The following is a 15,107-nucleotide window of genomic DNA, read 5'->3' on the forward strand; positions in this document are numbered from 1 at the left end:
ATTCATTGTGCATATCCTGAAAACCTGAGTGGCTGGGGGTCCTCTAGGACAGGGTTGAGAATTTCTGCTCTATGCCAATACCTAACACCAATTCTGTACTGTAACAGTCGCCTTTGTTTTGCGATGGTAAAGTCATAGCTGATAATCGTTGACAGTGGTGTCGGTCAAAAATGGTAAAAACTAAAGTGTTAAACCATGCTACTATGACATAGAGATATGGATACCCTTGGCTCTCAGCTACAGTAAGCCCATAGGTTCGCTCTGACGGCACACCAGCCCCAGTCATTGATGCCAGCCAGCAACATTTGGTCTGTTTCTCCCACGATAACAAAACACTGCAGCTCAGGTGTTTCCTTTTACCTCAATAAAGGCTTCCTTTTTTGACTGTTACTATGGAACTGCTGTTGGAAATGCTGTAAAGGCACCACACAGGGTCAGCTAAAACCATGAGACGGGCAGTATTCAAAGGGACTTACGCAGGGTATGTTCCCTCAGCAGCAACATCTAGCTGCTGAGTTTAATAAGGTGAAGTTAGCTTGTTCAGGCATCTAAGCCAAGTCTGTCCCAAAAAAGCCGACAGTGTTTGAAACTCTGGCATGGTACAGTGATAATATTGTTGCAACTATAATGTATTGAATTATCAATAAAGATGCAACATTGAATGAAGGAAACTGTAGTCTTTTATTAGTATATGAGCACCTGGAACTTTAACCAGATAGTTTGGATTTAAAACCACTCCTCACATCTCCCTATGTTTGTTTGGATATCCATGTGAGGTTTGACATCCACCCGATGACTTTACTACTGAAGATTCATGATGCCATAACCTCAGAAGAAAAGGAGGAAATTGCCAGATCAAAAAATAAAACAAAATCATTAAGGTTCAATATTCTTGTTTGGTGAAACTGAGTAAAGTCCAGCAAGTTCAGCAATTGTGCATTTATCAGACGAGTATCCTTAGATCCAGCCAAGCAGCCTGAATATAAAAAAGAGATGGTGAAGTGGAAAAAAATCAGAGCAAGATCACCACTGATTTTCACATCTCCACTCTGAAATGAAAGACCTCTTTTCCCATGAAGATCAACTGAGTTAGGCCGAAGAACCAATACCACAAGAGGACAATTCTCAGCGGACAGATGAGCATGAAAGTTACCCAAATAACTTAGCTGAGTGAGTGTTCCTCTGAATATACCTGGTTAAAGTTACCCAGCTAACTTTAGGTCAGCTACTGCATTTTTTGACCGCACTTAGCCAGCTGACTTGCATGGGTAGCACTGAATATCAGCGCTCACTGGCTAAAGTTTAGCTCTGCCCTCGGAATGCCTACAGTGCTGCCCCTTTTTACCCTGCTAAATTCTGTGCAAGTAACAAGTTACCCCGACAACATTTAGACAGGGAGTGAGGGAAATTCTGAAATCTTGATTTTTGTCCAGGTTATCCGGACAAAGCCTTGGATCTTGGCTCTCATAATTAAAGACAAGAGTTAGGCAACTCCAGTTCTGGAATGCCAAAGACAAGTCCGGTTTTTAGAACATCCACAATAAATACGCATGACGTATATTTGCATGCACTGCCTCCATTGTATGCAAATATAGCTCATGCATGTTCATTGTGGCTCTCCTGAAAACCTGGGCTGTTTGTGGTTCTCTAGGACTGGAGTTGCTTACCTCTGGTTAAGCCTGTTTGTCTTGGTCATCATGCAAGCCACAGAATCTGGGATGTTTGATGTTTTATGTATTTTATAGAATTTATGACCTTATCTGTATTAAGAAACTTAGGTTCAATTCATGTTTAATGTTAATGTTTTAGTTGGATACACAACACTGAACAAATAGTGCTGGAGCAATGCCCATACAAACCAATTGGTAAACTAGGCTTAACCACAGCACTCACACATAAAGAAATGTTTCACTGGGTGCAGAACACCCCTATGCCAAAGTGAGATTTGGGTTGTGATGCTGGATGATTCTAAAGACTGCCATTGTGAGTCAGGTAATAAAACGCTGCATAGAGGTTTGGTTTGGGCAACTGGTAGAATTTAGTAATCAGACCTAGGATTATGGATGAAGCTAATGGTACCTTAGTTACCAGTGATATACATAGTTATACAGTTGCTTAGGTTGAAAGAAGACCAGAGGCTGATGAAGTCCATTCTTGTTCTAATGTAGTAACATAGGGGCAGATTTTAAAAGCCCTGCTCGCGTAAATCCGCCCGGATTTATGCGAGCAGGGCCTTGCACGCCGGCGCGCCTATTTTCCATAGGCCTGCCGACGCGCACAGAGCCCTGGGACTCGCGTAAGTCCCGGGGTTTTTTGTCGGGGGCGTGTCGGGGGGTGTCGGGGGCGGGGCCGATTGATGCGGCATTTGGGGGCGGGACACGGCGTTTCGGGGGCAGGCCTGGGGGTGTGGTTTCGGCCCGGGGCAGTCCGGGGGCGTGGCCGCACCCTCCGGTACCGCCCCCGGGTCGCGTCTCGGCGCGTCAGCAGCCCGCTGGCGCACGTGGATTTACTTCTCCCTCCGGAAGGCGTAAATCCGTGGACAAGGTAGGGGGGGGGGGGGGTTAAGATAGGGCCGGGGGGGTGCGTTAGGTAGAGGAAGGGAGGGGAAGGTGAGGGGAGGGTGAAAGAGAGTTCCCTCCGAGGCCACTCCGATTTCGGAGCGGCCTTGGAGGGAACGGAGGCAGGCTGCGCGGCTCGGCGCGCGCCGGCTGCCCAAAATCGGCAGCCTTGCGCGCGCCGATCCTGGATTTTAGAAGATACGCGCGGCTACGCGCGTATCTACTAAAATCCAGCGTACTTTTGTTTGCGACTGGTGCGTCAACAAAAGTACGCGAACGCGCATTTTTTTAAAATCTACCCCTTAGCAAGTGACGGCAGATAAAGACTCAAATGGTCCATCCAATTGGCCTAGCAAGTTGCTTGGGTGGTAACTGCCACTCCATGTAGGTTGTCCCCTCCCCCTCATGCCTTCTATTAAGGGTAGTAACTGCTACTTTTCTGTTTGCCTAACAGCTCTCTCTACATAGTAATCCTGGGGGAAGAGGGAAGAGGAAAAAGCATGTTGTCTTCAAAGTACATACCCTAGCAGATAGTATCATGTTGTTATATCTTTAAGAAGCAACAGCTTACATCTGGTGGAGCCTGTGCCTTAAGTCCTTACACTGAGGCATATTGTCCTGTGAAGCTTACCACAAAACAACTCTTCCCCCTAACAGAAGATCCAGCCTCATTGCGTGTTCAAAGCTGTCTTTTGAGAGGGGTGATAGTGTGGGAATCCCTCAGAAAACCATAGAGCGATGAGACTACAAAATAAAGTTGCCAATTGGCTCTGCTTTTTTTTTTTTCAGGGCAAACTGATCCAGTCCTGGTTTTAGCCCACTGTATGCATGGGTTTGAATGTCCAACTTTTGTTAGGGAAATCAAAAGTGATATAAAAACAATAAACCCATGAATGTAATGGAGTACAACCAGGATTGGATCAACCTGTCCCGAATAAATGGAGAAAGCTGGAAACCTTAACCGTGAATCCCACATTAGTAACACAATTTCATGAAGTTGGAGCAACCAATTATTTTATTAAGGGCATGATTGCAGATCCCAGTAATTTGACTACTCTAGGCCATTTATACAGTGTTATTTCTCTGCTACAGAAACGTGCATAATGTGTTTCCAGAACAGAAACTTGGAACCAAAGCCAATATTTTCTGAAATGATCTATCGATGACAAACTGAGTTTTCTTTAATGCATTTCCATAATACATTCATTTGATTTTTTTTAAGATTGTTTAGTAGATTTGATTAGTACTCCTTCAGAGAAAAAATAAAACATCTGGTCCATTTTACACAAGCTCCATCACAGTGAAAGATGGGTTGAAAGAATCAGGCAACTGATATGCTGGACCTACCTTTTAAGCCTTGAAACAAGCTGAAGAGTTCTAGTATCACAATCCACTGCAGGGAAAGAGTATTACAGGACTGAAAGATCGCTGCTTTGAGATGTGTACTGCAGAACTCTTAGATGCTGAAGGACTAACTGTCCCACCATGCGGTATATGCCCCAATTAAGCTCTCTTCACCTGTCCTTGTGATCCATAACTAGGGCATTATGTTCATCCCAACATTCCCAGCTGTAGCCTGGTCAAACATCAAGTCAAACAGTTCCATTCTCAAGTCTACTCAATGTTCATTTAAAAAATGTTTATTTTTATTACTACTATACTCATTTCCTGGGGATGAATCCAGGTGCAGCTCCATTGGGGATAAAGACGCAGCATGATCTGTACTGCTCTCCGTTCCACTGAAGTTGGCAAGTTCATCATCCTTCTTTCCATTGTTTCCTTCGTTCCCTTATATTCAAGCAGTGAATCCACAGTTTATTCTCAAACAGACAGAAAGACGCACACAGAGACAATTTTTTTCTTTGAGTGTTCTTGTTGAATTTTTGTAGCTGTTTTATTCCCCTTTTTATGCAAAGAAATGCAAGCAAAAGAAGAACAAATTTTATTGTAAGTACAACCTCATCTTCAATATGAAGACATTAAATGGAAGTGTGTGGGTCTCCCCTTTGCAGCAGCGATAGAAGTGAGGTCCTTTGGTACTGTAAACCGATGAAGGAACATCTTGGTATAAAGGGGTAGCTGCGACATCTTCCATGTATGTCATGAGAGAAAGGGAGATGATTGGGGAGGAAAGGGAAAGTTGATCACAGAAGATGCTTCATGTTGAATTCTATAGTGTTGCTTCAAATTGCGAAATCCAGTTGACTCTTCCTTCCATCTCTCTGCTTAGTTCCACTGAGAAATCGCCTTACTGGATGTAAAATTTGAGTTTTCCTTTGCCCTTCCCATTGATTGGCCTTTTTTTTTTTGCCTTTTAAATATATTATTTGTACATATTTATATATATATTTATATTTTTTTTCCTTTCTCCCCCTTGGCAATTGGTAAGTGTGCTTCTTCAGTGAGAAATGGAAGTTTCTTGTATAGAAAGGAGTCCCACATATTCCTTGTCTACAGCTATTAAGTGTCCTGCGATGATACTTGATCATCTCTTGAATTTCACTGCTTGACCAGCCTCCCACTGCCCTCCCTTCCCTTCTAAAAATCTCCCTTTCTCCACCCTTAATAATTCCCTCCCCTGCCCAAGAAGCCTTATGCTATGGTGGTTGGAGACTGACTCATTTGTACTCTCATAGACTGAACACTGTTTAGAATTTTCTTCTGGTGTCCTGCCAGAGTCACTCCTATCCTCAGGAGATCCCTGCAAGGTAAAAAAAAAAAGTCATTAAAAATAAACAATAAAATGTAAGCTGCTATGTGATAAAGACAACCTCTACGATCTATTCTGATACAGTAGATAAAGGCCGATGGTATAGTTCAATGCATAATTTTCTATAAAATCCTGGTCCTATATCTGTAATCCTTAATTTCTACTGATCCTTAATCTCTGCTTTACAATGCAGAAGATATTGGAAAAAAAATGATCTGCCTTTAAGAAGTGATGATTTTACCAGTGACACCTTGTGCATATAAAAGATGAAACTTGCAGTTGGTAATTGCCCCCTTTTTCTCTTTTCCTTTTCTGCTAAGAGTTTACAGAGAGAGGTTGGCAGTAACTGCTGGAACTGAAGCCAATTGATGAAGTTGATTTTTTTTTTTTCCTTTGGAGGTCATGCATGTGACACCCCTGGGCCAATGGCCTCTGTCCTGAAAAGCCTCTAGGATTATCATGAGGACAAAGGAAAAGACTATCTGGTTTGTGGAGGTCTCACCATTTATCCTAATATTCAGAACTAAATAAGCAAATAAGTAGTATTAATGATGAACTGCGCTGGCTGACCCAGAGAATGAATTAGTTTAGTTTACCTTTTATCTTTTTTTATTCAAATGTATTAATCGCCAAAAAAAACCTAGGCAATATACAGTATAAAACATACATAAAAATGCTGATTATACATAACGTACACCTATCGGCAATATCCTTGGACATGGACAGACAGTGGCCTAGAACTGAAATACTTGCAATAATGCCATAAATTAATAAAAGGCCTGCTTAAACAGCCATGCTTTTAAGAGTGATCTGAAAGTTTTTTTTAACTGTCTGCTAGGTGCAGTTCCTCTGCAAAGGATTTTCCACAAAATAGGGGCAGCAACAGAGAAAGCGCAGTCCTTAGTCCTACACAGCCTGGCATGGGATGGTGAAGGTACGTCAAGGAGGCCTCTTTGTGAGGAACGAAGTTGTCGAGTGGAGCAATATAGATGTTATAATGCATTACCTCACGCAGTGACAGAGTCAGAAATCAACAACCGCGACTTTGTACTTGATACGTTCACTAATAGGTAACCAATGTAAATCCATCAGAACAAGGGTAATATGATCCTGTATTTTGCTGCCAGAAATGAGACGAGCAGCTGCATTGAGCAGTAGTTGCAAGGGTTTTAGAGTTACTGCAGGTAAACTCAAGAGAACAGAATTACAATAGTCTACCACAGGGAGAAATAGAAGCTTGAACTATCGTCCGAAAATCAGCCTTTTCCAAAAGGTGTTTAAGACCACACTGGACTTGAAGTTTGAAGAAACCAGACTTTATGATGTTTTGAACATGAGAGCAGAAGGATAACAGAGGGTTAATTAACACACCAAGGTTACATATACAAGTGTTAAGTAAGAATGATGTATTTTCAAGAGCAATTGAAGATAGAGATAGTTTAATAATTTAATATACCAACTTTCATAATAAAATCAAACTGATTTATAATACTAAATCAATGCAGCAAAACAATCAACAATAAAAATAAGAACACTACAATACAACAAAATAAAACACAAATAAAAGAAAAGAAAAACATAAAAGAAAAAGAGGCGACAAAAACCCTGATCTTACAGTACATCAACCAGCAAGTTCACAACCTAATCCCAAAATTCTAAGAAAAGGCTTGTTTAAAAAAAATCATACCTGAGTTGCTTTGTGGAATAAATCTCTAAATTTACCACATACCATAATTAAGCAATAGTGGTTCCTTGTAGCTAAATATTACTTGTTGTGAACATGCAAGCCTCATTTTAGAAGGACTGGAAAGCTCTAACAGATCTTTGTTGTAAGGATCACAGGGACCAAGAAGGAGAATTATTATTATTAGTAGGAAATTTTCAGTAGGAGAATTATTTACTGCTAAAATATGAAATAACTAACAGTGATGAGAAAGACAGAAAGAAAGAAAAAAAGGTGAAAGAATCCATCTGGAACTGAGAGGGGAGGGGCGGTGTGTGATCCTTGATTGGGAGACCCGCCCCCTCTGATGTCACTGAGGACTGTGATGGACGTTAAATGGCGCCAGAACACCAGGCGTCGCGCGCTGAAGGAGTACTCCCCTTTGTGCATCCCTTCGTGCATCCCGTAGTGTTAGCCATTCCCCATGTTCTTTTATATCCCTTGTTAACAATCCCCATATTTAAATGTTTAATGTATTTGACAAAGGTAACGCATAAGTTGCAGCAAATTTTGTTTAAATGTAAACCGATGTGATATGTATCGAACACCGGTATATAAAAGTAAATAAATAAATAAATAAATGCAGCTTCTTGCTGTGAAACTTTTCCTAAGCAGCCTGAAGCTTGAAGCTGGGTTAAGTATGCTAAGTTTTGTTTGCTGAAGAAATAAATTGGTAGAGTGGAACCATTATGCAATACCTGGACTGACTCATTTCAGGGCTTTGGTATGAGTGAGGTGAGGCTTAGTGTGCTATATGGTGGTCAAAAAAGAAAACAGAATGTTAGGAATTATTAGAAAGGGAATGGCAAATAAAATGGAGAATGTCATAATGCCTCAGTATTGTTCAATGGTGAGACCTCACCTTGAATACTGTGTGCAATTCTGGTTGCCACATCTCAAAAAAGATATAGTTGCACTGGAGAAAGTACAGAGAAGGGCAACCAAAATGATAAAAGGCATGGAAAGCTCCCTATGAGGAAAGGCTAAAGAGATTAGGGCTGTTCAGGGGGGATATGATACAGGTCTACAAAATCATGAAAGGACTTGAACTGGTAAATGTGATATTACAAGGTCAGATAATACAAGGTCTAGGGGGCACTCCATGAAGTTAGCAAGTAGCATATTTAAAACAAATCAGAGAAAATTATTTTTCACTCAACGCACAATTAAACTCTGGAGTTCATTGCCAGAGGTTATGGTTAAGGCAGTTAGTGTAGCTGGGTTTAAAAAAGGTTTGGATAAGTTCCTGGAGGAGACATCCATAAACTGTTATTAATCAATAGGGAATAGTCACTGCTTGTTGCTAACATTAGTAGCATGGGATCTATTTAATGTTTGTGTACTTGCAAGGATACTTGGACTTTATGGACCCTTAGTCTGACCCAGTATGGCATATCTTATGTTCTTATGAATGTTCCCAACAGCTTATTCTTGTCATAAGAAGCTAACCTCCTAGAAGGGGATTTTATTAGCCACCAAATGGATTGTTCTCCCTGTCCAATGAAGAAATCACTTTGGGCTTGGTCCACTACAAAAACTGCTCAACTAACTTCCACTGAGGAGGGGCTTGGAAACCATCCACGAGACACAGGTTACGTTTATTTTTTCCCATTATGCCTACTTAACAGAAAAACCCAACACATTCTACTATCTCTTTTTATCTATTAATGTACTATAGTGTAAAGATAGGTCTTACGGTATTTGTATCAGGATAGATATATCAATCAGGCAATGTGAACAGCCTGGTTAACTGAGAAGCTTGTAAATTTTACTTACTCTGAGGTCATCTGAGCGACAAGCTGAAGGGACGTAAAGGCAGCACTGAGGAAGTTGTCTCTGTACTGGCCCATTTTAATGGCGCTTAGCCAGTCATCCACTGAGGTAAAAGCGGTGAAGTCTGGGATGGAACGATCCAACAGTGGTTGGGAAGGCCTGCAAACCCAACAGAAATACACAGAGGTCAGGCTGAGAATACCGACCAGAAGAAGTACAGATCTTCCAGTAGTTTTCAGCCTTCCGTTTGGTTGTAGGTTTTCCAGCTGCACACTAAGTGCTGTTCAAGCAGATACCACGATACGTACACAGCGGTGATGGTCGCCACAGTCTTGAGACTCGCTGGATTTCGGATCATCTTGTCCAAAGTGTTGACGATCTCAGCAAAGCGAGGGCGAGTGTTGCGGTCCTTCTGCCAGCAGTCTAGCATCAGCTGGTGCAGAGCGGCCGGGCAGTCCATGGGGGGAGGCAATCTGTAATCTTGCTCAATGGCATTGATCACCTGGATTGGAGAGGAGAAGCTTCAGTTACCTCTAATGTTAATGGATTTATTTGCATTATAGACCATATAAACCACACAGTAGCTTCTGCTATAGAAGATTAAAATTACAATTTAAAGCAGTGTAGGCTGACGGAATCTGCTCCAGCTGTTAATTAGAAACTGCAGATTAATTAATAACCTGCTGGGCAGAGTTTACAACTTTAAAAACCTGCTCAAAACACAAAGCAGGGTAGAAAAAGAGAGGGAAAGCGCTCCCCCAAAAAAGCTCCTATGCTATTACTACTTCTTATCATTTCTGTTGCACTATTAGACATTGTGGGCAGATTTTAAAAGCCCTGCGTGCATAAATCTGGCTGGATTTATGCGCGCAGGGGACTTGTGCGCCGGCGCGCCCATGTTGCATAGGCCGCCGGTGCGCGCAAAGCCCCGGGACGCGTGTAAGTCCCGGGGCTTTGCTTGGGGGATGTGTCAGGGGCGTCCCGGGGGCAGCGCGGCATTCGGGGGTGTTCCGGGGGCGTGGCCATGGGCGTGGTGCCGGCCCAGGGTCATTCCGAAGGCATGGCTGAGGCCTCCGAACCAGCCACCAGGCCGGAGAATGGCGCGCCGGCAGCACACCGGCAGTACGCCGGCAGCCCGCCAGCGCGCGCAAGTTACACCTCCCTCAGGCAGGCGTAACTTTCTTAACAAAGGTGGGGTGGATTTAGTTAGGGCTGGGGGGTGGGTTAGGGAGGGGAAGGTGGGGGGAGGCCAGAAAAAAAGTTCCCTCCGAGGCCGCTCTGATTTCAGAGCGGCCTTGGAGGGAACAGAGACAGGCTGCTTGGCTCAGCGCACGCAGGTTGCACAATTGTGCACCCCCTGCGTGCGCCGACCCTGGATTTTATAACATGCACGCGGCAGCATGTTATAAATCTCCTATGCTATTACTACTTCTTATCATTTCTGTTGCACTATTAGACATTGTGGGGCAGATTTTAAAAGCCCTGCGCGCGTAAATCCGGCCAGATTTACGCGTGCAGGGTACTTGCGCGCCGGCGCACCTATGTTGCATAGGCCGCCGGCGCGTGCAAAGCCCTGGGACGTGTGCATGTTATAAAATCGGACGTAGATTTGTTCGCGCCGGGTTGCGCAAACAAATCTATTCCCGCGCATAACTTTAAAAATCTACCCCATACAGCGCTGTACAAATACACACAAGAGGCCCTCCCTGTTCTGTAGCATTTACAATCTATTCAGGACAGACAAACAAGACAAGTAAGAGGGAGGTTTCATTTATTATGGGACGTGGTTAAAACTAGGAGACCCAGGGTTTCAGAATTAAAAGCAGCTACAAAAAGGTGAATTGTTAGGATGGATTTGAATAAGGCCAGAGAGGGACCAAGACACACCAATTCAGGAAGTCTATTCCAGGCATATGGCGCCTCAAGGTGGAAAGCACAGAGTCTGGAACCGGCGACAAAGAAGAAGGCCATAAAGAAGAGTGACTTCCCAAATAAGCGGAGCTCATAAGGAGGGCTGTAGAGAAAGATCAGGGAGGAGAGGCTGCAGAATGTATGCAATTGCAGGTGAGAAAGAGAAGCTTGAACTGTATATGGCAATGGATAGGGAGCCAATGTAATAACTTGAGAAGAAGGGTGTATATATGGGTGTAGCCAAATTGGTGGAAGGTAAGCTGTGCAGTTGAACGTTAAACAGATTGCAGTGGATAGAGATAGTTCAGTGGGAGACCTATGGGGAGCAGGAGGCGATGAGAATATGGATAAAAGCTTTAGTAGTGTGTTGAGAAAGGGGAATTTTGGTGATGTTACAGAGAAAGGAATAATACATTTTAGCAGTATTTTGGATATGTGTAGAGAATGAGAAAGCGTGGAGTCAAAGATGACACCAAAGTCCCAGGCTCAGGAGACCATGAGGGGATGGTGTTATCCACGGAAACAGAGAAAAGGAGGGGAGGAGGGAGATGGGTTTTGGGGGGAAAGCTAAGACGTTCTTTCTTGGCCATGTTGAGGTTGATATTCGAAGAGTTTTTCTGAGCAACTTTTCGATTACTGGGATAAAACCTGAGATTTAAATATTTCTCCCGCTCCTTGGCTGCATCTCTGGGTGACTCATTATCCAGACAAAATTTAGCCAGGTAAAAAAGAGGAGATGCAAGGGAAGTTCTGGCAGCAGGGCTAAAGTCAGCCGTTCAAATCTGGTTGGAAAAATATCGGTCTTAATGTTACCCAGATTACTTTAGCTGGGTACATTCAGTAGAACATTTTTCCGGGAAACGTTCCTGCTTACCAGTTTACTGAACATCAACCTTGTTAAATTTAAGGTGGAGGTGGGTCATCCAGGCGGCAATATCAGACAAACAGGCTGAGGTTTGGGATTGGATTCCATGTGACATTTCTGGTATAGAGAGGTAAATCTGGGAGTCATCAGAATAATGATGGTACTGAAAGCCACGGGAGGAGATTTATTTATTTTAAGGACTCCTGGGCTGCTTTCCCAACCTTTTCAGACTGCCCATAGCCATGAACAATACTACATTAGCTTGCATATTACAAAGTAAACATAAAAAACATGTATAACACAAACATACTAACACAATATAACACTAAACAAAAAAACATGTTAAACCAAGAAGTCCGCCGAGTAATGGAAGTTCAGTCCTTCCCACACCCCCTTTAATTCTTGAAAAAAGCAGCAGCCCAAGTGGATCCTCCACCCCCCATCCCCATCTTGCCAATCTCTTGGAAAAACTTAGCAGGGCTAATCACCCCTCTCTGGAAACCCCTCCCCCCACCAAAAGGCTACCTCAATGTACAGTGGGGGGGGGGGGGAAGGAATAGAGTATTTGACCTCCTCCCACTTGCTTAATATATAAGACAAGTTAGACGTGACAGTTCTCGGCACATATGTATTAAGTTATTCACTGATTGGCCCTTCACTGACAGCTGCCCCAAACGTTTCTCTCTGAACTGCTCCTTGGTTGCCCTGTACTGCATCCAACCAGGAATACCAGTGCCACATACGAACACACATTACAATAAAAACATAACAAGAAAAGTCAAGTACTCAAAAAGGTATCAAAAATAGTTAAAATTAACAAAACAACATTGAAGGTAAGCCAGAAGAAAAGCAAATGTTCAGTAGTCTTGTATCCCTCATCAGTGCTTTCCATGGGAAAGATCCAGCAATAGAGAAAGTTCTGCCAACTATGCTAATCTGATATGCAATATGAATCTGCATGGTTAAACTTTCAAGAGTTGCACTGGGACATGTAAACTGGGATGCAGAAATCCAAGGGCCCAATACCATTTTGGAAGGGAAAGACTGGCAGTCGCTAAACAGAAAAAAAAAAACCTGGTGGTCATCAACACTGATGATCTTAAAATATCTATTCACTGTGGCAAATAGTTGGGAGAGCTAATAGTATAATTAGGTGCATAAAGAGAGGTATCACTAGTAGTCCAAGTGGTCCAAAATATGGCAGCGAGAGTAGCTCTAGACTGCTCTTGATGAGAGTCTCCCTCTTCCCTGTTGTTGAAATTGCATTTGTTACCAGATAGGTTGTGATGAAAATTCAAAGTTCTAGTGCTTGCATTTAAGATTTTGCATGGGTTGGGTCCTCCCCATATGTCTAGTAAGATCTTTTGGAAAACTTCTACATGAATTGTGCGTTCACAATATTGGGCAGATTTTCAAAGCCTTACGCGCATAGAGGGGTTACGCACACCGGGCCTATTTTCAAAAGGCCTGGCGGCGCATGTAAGTCCCGGGGCTTGAAAAAAGTTCACTGCTTCAATGGCAGGGGGAATGAAGAAAAGAGGATTTATATTCAGACAACAACCAACAAGGACTAAATTGCACAGGCTAGGAAAACAAATAAGCATGGGAGTAGCTTGCTTATTGCGGCAGTTACTATCCCTAACCAATTAAGCTTGATACTTCACTTAGATGCAGCTTCAGCACTGCTCTCTACATCAATGGTGGGGGTGGAAGGTAACTAGAACCAAAAAGTTACTAATAAGGGCCAAGAGTAACAGATAAGTATGAGGAAAAAATAAGTGTGAAAGCTTGCTGGGCAGACTGGATGGGCCGTTTGGTCTTCTTCTGCCGTCATGTCTATGTTTCTATGTAATTCTGAGTTATTGCACGCAAATGGTTACAATTATTTAATGTATAAAATATTCGGGTATATTTTTTTTAAATGGGTAGAGAAAGTATATGTGTTCCTGTATTACAAATATAAGCTCATGCTGCAACATAATGCACGTACGTTCAGGGCAGAAATACACAGTATTTTATAAACTATGAGGCTTGCATCAGGCAGATTATAAAATGCTAACATAAATCTCTGCATATCCATTTACATGCACAAATGGTGTACTGCAGACTGTTTTGAAAGTTGGGCTCTTAGTTTAATATCGAACCATGCTGTACAGTGATCCAGTAGACCCTAAATTATCCACTGTGGTCAGTGACACTGTTTCTATTTGCCTGTACTAGTTCCCTCTCCCTCCTACCTGCTCCCATACACAAACAAGTAACTTGAGACATCCCCATACAGGGCATCCAGAACTTGTACCACTTGTAGCGGATGCAGCAAAAGGCAGGTTCCAATTCCCTTCCAGTACTGTGCTGTCTCCTACAGGCAGCACCTTATCTCCTTTTATATTTATTTTATTTATTTATTTACTTTTATATACCGGTGTTCGATTTTACATATCACATCGGTTTACATTTAAACAAAATTTGCAGGAACTTATGCGTTACCTTTGTCAAATACATTAAACATTTAAATATGGGGATTGTTAACAAGGGATATAAAAGAACATGGGGAATGGCTAACACTATGGGATGCACGAAGGGATGCACTTTTTTGGATGTTTATGCCATGACACAGTCTACCTTTTATTCCTATGTTTCTGTTGTGCATGCTACTCCTCTTAGATTTCTCCAGGACAATTCATATTAGTTAGCTTATGCTTGCCTTCCCTGCATTTCAGTGGCTACTACTATGTCCCAAAATGTAAAGAACGACTATTCCCCTTTTTTTTTTCTTATTGTGTCCCTAGGATGCTATGAAATGAAGGTGACTAATGCTGTGTGACCCAATAGTTGTTAAAGTGATAGGAGGCATCACTTTTATCATGCATTAGCTTTATTGAAACAAACACACACACATATATATACAGAATGTCAAATTGCTGCAGTTGTTTAACAGATCCCATAAGCAGTTCCACCACAATCAGTATGGACCCGCTGCTTTACAATCCTTTGAACATGTTTAAAACATTATTAAAGAAATGCCCTCGGTTTTGTGCACTAGAACTGTCACCATGCCCCTGTACAAGAGCACACAGGACACAGAACATCCACTGTACATGATAACAGCTGAAAGATCCAGAAGGGGCAATCCGGGGGCGGGCGGGGGGGAGTAAAACAAAAGATGAATAATCCTCACTGAAATGCTCTGAATGAGCTCCTCATTGGGAAAAAGCTTAAAATTGGTGTATTTTTAGCCAGATACTGTCACTTTCTTAAAGAAGGAGAGCTAGCAATCACAAGAGTGCTTTGAATACTCAGCCAGTCCTGTCATCTGACTGGCTGAACGTTTGCTTGTATAACTGTAATAATAAGCAGGGTGAACTAGGAAGCAGAGACACAGCCCTCTCTCTCTCTCTCTCCCCTGAGAACACACACAGCACAGATGCAAAAGCCCTTTTCAAAGCTAAGCCTTGTTGTCATTAATTACTCCGATTCCGGGAGGTTCTGGCCAGCCCTTCTGATCAGAGACAGCGAGATGCTGCAGGCAGTGAAAGAAGCAGGGCAGTTGGAGGTTAATCAGAGCTC

At 42.6% G+C, this 15,107-nt stretch overlaps 1 protein-coding gene across 1 annotated transcript in view; it reads right to left on the minus strand.

Annotated features, from left to right (window-relative positions):
* Positions 1 to 4,850: 4,850 nt before the first annotated feature.
* The window catches only part of LOC115098908 (ephrin type-B receptor 1), a 639,343-nt gene continuing 629,086 nt past the window's right edge, over positions 4,851 to 15,107 (minus strand). Inside the window, exons 14-16 of the mRNA XM_029616009.1 lie at positions 9,073 to 9,266; positions 8,768 to 8,923; positions 4,851 to 5,259 (exon numbers count right to left, since the gene is read on the minus strand). Coding sequence (XP_029471869.1) covers positions 5,151 to 5,259; positions 8,768 to 8,923; positions 9,073 to 9,266 — 459 coding nt within the window. The 3' untranslated portion in view covers positions 4,851 to 5,150. The remainder of the gene's footprint in view (positions 5,260 to 8,767; positions 8,924 to 9,072; positions 9,267 to 15,107) is intronic.

Source organism: Rhinatrema bivittatum, chromosome 9 (genome assembly GCF_901001135.1).
Source record: "Rhinatrema bivittatum chromosome 9, aRhiBiv1.1, whole genome shotgun sequence".
NCBI classification, from domain to species: Eukaryota; Metazoa; Chordata; class Amphibia; order Gymnophiona; family Rhinatrematidae; genus Rhinatrema; species Rhinatrema bivittatum.